This window comes from Blastomyces dermatitidis (genome assembly GCF_000003525.1).
Source record: "Blastomyces dermatitidis ER-3 genomic scaffold supercont1.4, whole genome shotgun sequence".
NCBI lineage: Eukaryota > Fungi > Ascomycota > Eurotiomycetes > Onygenales > Ajellomycetaceae > Blastomyces > Blastomyces dermatitidis.
In genome coordinates, this window is record NW_025544777.1 from 4,599,753 (window position 1) to 4,603,623 (window position 3,871).

General features: G+C 32.4%; 1 protein-coding gene across 1 annotated transcript; it reads left to right on the forward strand.

Annotated features, from left to right (window-relative positions):
• Positions 1–3,331: 3,331 nt before the first annotated feature.
• BDCG_04457 (uncharacterized protein) lies at positions 3,332–3,647 on the forward strand (the record flags this gene model as incomplete). The annotated part of the gene is made up of 2 exons (XM_045420121.1): positions 3,332–3,482; positions 3,568–3,647. The coding sequence occupies 2 exons, from the start codon at positions 3,332–3,334 to the stop codon at positions 3,645–3,647; spliced, it is 231 nt and encodes a 76-aa protein (XP_045276286.1).
• Positions 3,648–3,871: the final 224 nt, after the last annotated feature.

Below are 3,871 nucleotides of genomic sequence, written 5' to 3' on the forward strand. Positions count from 1 at the left end.
TGAATAGATTAGACACAGGCATTGTGTATACTGAAGATAATATCAATTTTATCTCAGATTTCTGAAATCTAGACTCTGAATGTGAAGTCTTTGATGCTGAACTATTTATAATAGTGAAAGCTTTCAAACTCATTGAAATAAAATCTCATAAAAGAGAAAATTGTTTGAAAGAGATATGAATATTCTCTGATAGTCAAGCTGCTTTAAAAAGACTTAGAAATAGTCAGATTCATAATGATCAAATGAATCTTGAACTGATCTTAAACTCTATTTTGAAAATTCAAAAGAGAAGAATATGAAAGCTGATAATTCATCTGCACTGAGTTTCTACTTATATGAATATTCATAACAATGAATTGACTGATTCAGCTGCAAAAAAGAGTGCAGAATTAAGCAGATCTATTCAAAAAATTGTGTCCTGATCTTTTATAAAGAGAAAAATAAAAGAATCTTGTTTAGACAAGTGAAATGAAAGCTGACAGAAATAAAAGAAGAGTATACATTATTCAAGATTTGAAACAAAACCCAAGTGGAAATCTTGTTCAATTAAATGTAAAAAGAAAATATTCTCATCTATAATACAGCTGAAACTAGGATATGGCTATTTTAAATCTTATATATAAAGATTTGATGATAGATTTGACTCAATAGAATGCTCATTCTGCAATACAAATGAGAATCCTGAGTATATTGTAATGCACTGTGCATTATACAATAGTCTCAGAGCCAGATTGAAAGAGAAGTATGATCTAAATCAATTAAATATGAGATTCTTATTCTCAACTGAGACAGGAATTAAATACTTAATAGACTTTCTATCAGAAACTCAAGCAGCTATAAGAAAATGACTAAATTCAGAATTATCTGAATATGAAGAGAAGGAAATCAATCAGATATAGTCTGTTAAAACAGCTATATACTATCTTTTAATAATTTATTTTGTTACAGTCTTTCTTTATTTTATCTTTTCCTTTCAATTTCTTTCTGTCTATCTATTTAATGTGTCTATCTTTAAGACTGTGTTCTCTTTTCCTTTGTCATGATATTGTCAAATGATTTCAAAGTATGAGATGATGTTAAAACACTGTAATTTGTAAACAGTTTTTGTATTCTGAGCTGAAATTTTCTGATTTTGTATATCTGAAATTGATGAATGTATAATAGTTAACTTTACAGATATAGAAAAAACCCTGAGAACTAAAAGTTCTCAGGTAGATGTCATAGTCTCTGACTGCATACATCTATAATTGAAGAATAATAATAATAATAATAATTAATCAAGATTGATATATTTGTGGTTCGGAAGAACGTATGACCGTCGGATAATACCGCGGCCGCTTCCGAACTACTAGCGTACGCGTATGAGTGTAAAGGGGCCATAGCAGCCGCTAATTAAATTAGTGTATGATATTACAATATATAAGAAGCCGGCATACACCTGTAATTGTATGCTGGCTCAAGCAATCTTTGAATCATATCTGATAGCATGTCTAAAAACTGGTGAGAAGCACAGGCTTCTCCAGAGTGTGATAATTCCATCTATGAAGTGATTTGTAGTTATCATGCCAGAGTGGTTCTAGAACACCTCAAAAGATAGTGTACAAAGAGTGATGAGTGAAAGAGCATCTGATTGATGCTGCTTCACTTATTGAGGAAAAACTCCACACTCAGGCAAATGCCACATATGCGAATGAATGAGATGTGAGAAAAGAAATGAGAGCAGTGAACCAGATTCAAAAGAGACTGCTCTTCACTCAAAGAAATAAAAGAAGGAGTGGCCACCACTGAAGTCATACAATGATAACAGAAATCATATAATGATACAGTAATATAGCAATATAATGATAGACATTGTACAATCAATGAGAAAATCACTGAAATGAATACCTCTTCTAACTGATACAAACAACACCCTTCTCTGCTATCTGAATTGAAAGATATGCAGAACCTCTCAGAGAGTTTACTTAAAGCAGTAAGAAAAGCAGCTGAAATCACTGAACTGAAATTGAAGCTCTGTATGTGTATGAGGATTCTAAATGAGATTGAGGCCTTGTGTACACAGTGACAGGCTGAGATAAAAGTCAAACAATAATTGACATTCACTGTGAATCAAGTATTCACTATGAAGAGCTTCACTGATGCAATCATCATCATTAATAAGAATAGAGAAAACCAGATCTTAGGCCTGCAGCAGAAGATTAAATATTTACACAGACAGATAACTATACTGAATCTGCAGATCTTATCATAATTATTCATGACCTCTTCAGAAGTGTACACATCATTGAAGACTGCTGTGTAGAATGAGAATCTGAGCATGAAATATATCAAGCTAGAAGATCTGTCAGAGTCATCAAGCTTCAATGATGACTGAAAAAATAATGCTGTAATCAGCTGACTAAGTCAGATGTGATTATATTATTGAATTGAACATGAACTCATAGACAGACAGTTAATAAAATTTCAACAAGTCTTAAAATCTGCTACATTTCTATGTGAAAAAGCAAAGTCATTATAAATGACTGATGAAAAGATGAATCTCACAGATCTGAAGTGATATTCATTCTTATAAATATAAAATGAGTTTTTCAAATAAATCTTGTATAACTTTGAGAAAGTGAATATATGAGATAAGTGTTATAAATACTTCACTGAGTGTAGATAAGTGAGTAATCTTATATCATACTTCACACACTTCAGCTTATACTATCTCACATTGAATGAAGAGCTTTCAACATCTTTCTATTTACAGATCTTCATTCATGATCTTACACCTGAGTTGAGAGTAGAATGAAAATGCTTAATCTCATAGTCAGACATAGTGAAGAAAGTATATAATATTCTCATTGTACAGGAACAAGTGAGTCAATTATAATAGAAAATACTACAATTGAGTATATCTCAGTGAAGAACAGATAATCGGACTTCTATGACACAAGCTATATACTCAGATATGATAAATCTAGATCTGAATGTCATTACTAAAGCACTGAATTCTCTGAAAAAGAGATTCTCTAAGTGAAAATCTTGATATTATGAACATTGAGCTTATTATTATTATTATTATTATTCTTCCATTATACTCATATACAAGCGGAGCTTATGATGAGTCCTTGCGTGATGTTAAATACAGGCCAAGTGTTGGTTATACAGGAGGAAATACAGGTGTTGAGACCACGCCAAGATAACAAGAACATAGGAAATACAAAGGAGTGACAATTAGATACATGCGATAATAACTTCCCAGCCCAGGAACATAGAGCGATTTTTTGAAGCGATTTGTACACCTCTGTATTTATTAGAAACCTGAGGTGCTTGAGTTCCGGATTTAATGTATCCCCTGCGGGTTTCGAACCCACACGCCTTGGTTTCCCATGCCAAGGCGCTACCAGGTGGCCGCATTAACCATTCGGCCACCGGGGCGAACATTGAGCTTGCTTTAACTGTGAATATCAAAATCATGATGCAAAAGATTGCACTCAGTATGTACAGTCAAAAGAAGCAAGAGAGTCAAAAAACTAGCAGAATCAGTAAGCTTGAAGACACTCACTGATATTCTCTGAAAAGTCTTCAAAGTGAAAGAGATGTCTATATTAGATGACTCTCTGAATTCTGTAAATATAAAGAAGAAGCAGGCTTCTGAATGAGATATAGATAAGAATGAAGTGAATACTCATCTCAATGTCTTAAGACCTGAAATGTTAATGTATAGAGAATACTTGAGTAAGAATTGAGAGATGACTGTAAAAGTGTTAGCAGACACAGAAGCTTCTATACAATATATTAATAATTATATAATCTGAAGATTGAAAGAGATTCACTGAGTGAAGAATCTCTGATGTATAAGATTATCTGATAACTGATATTTGAT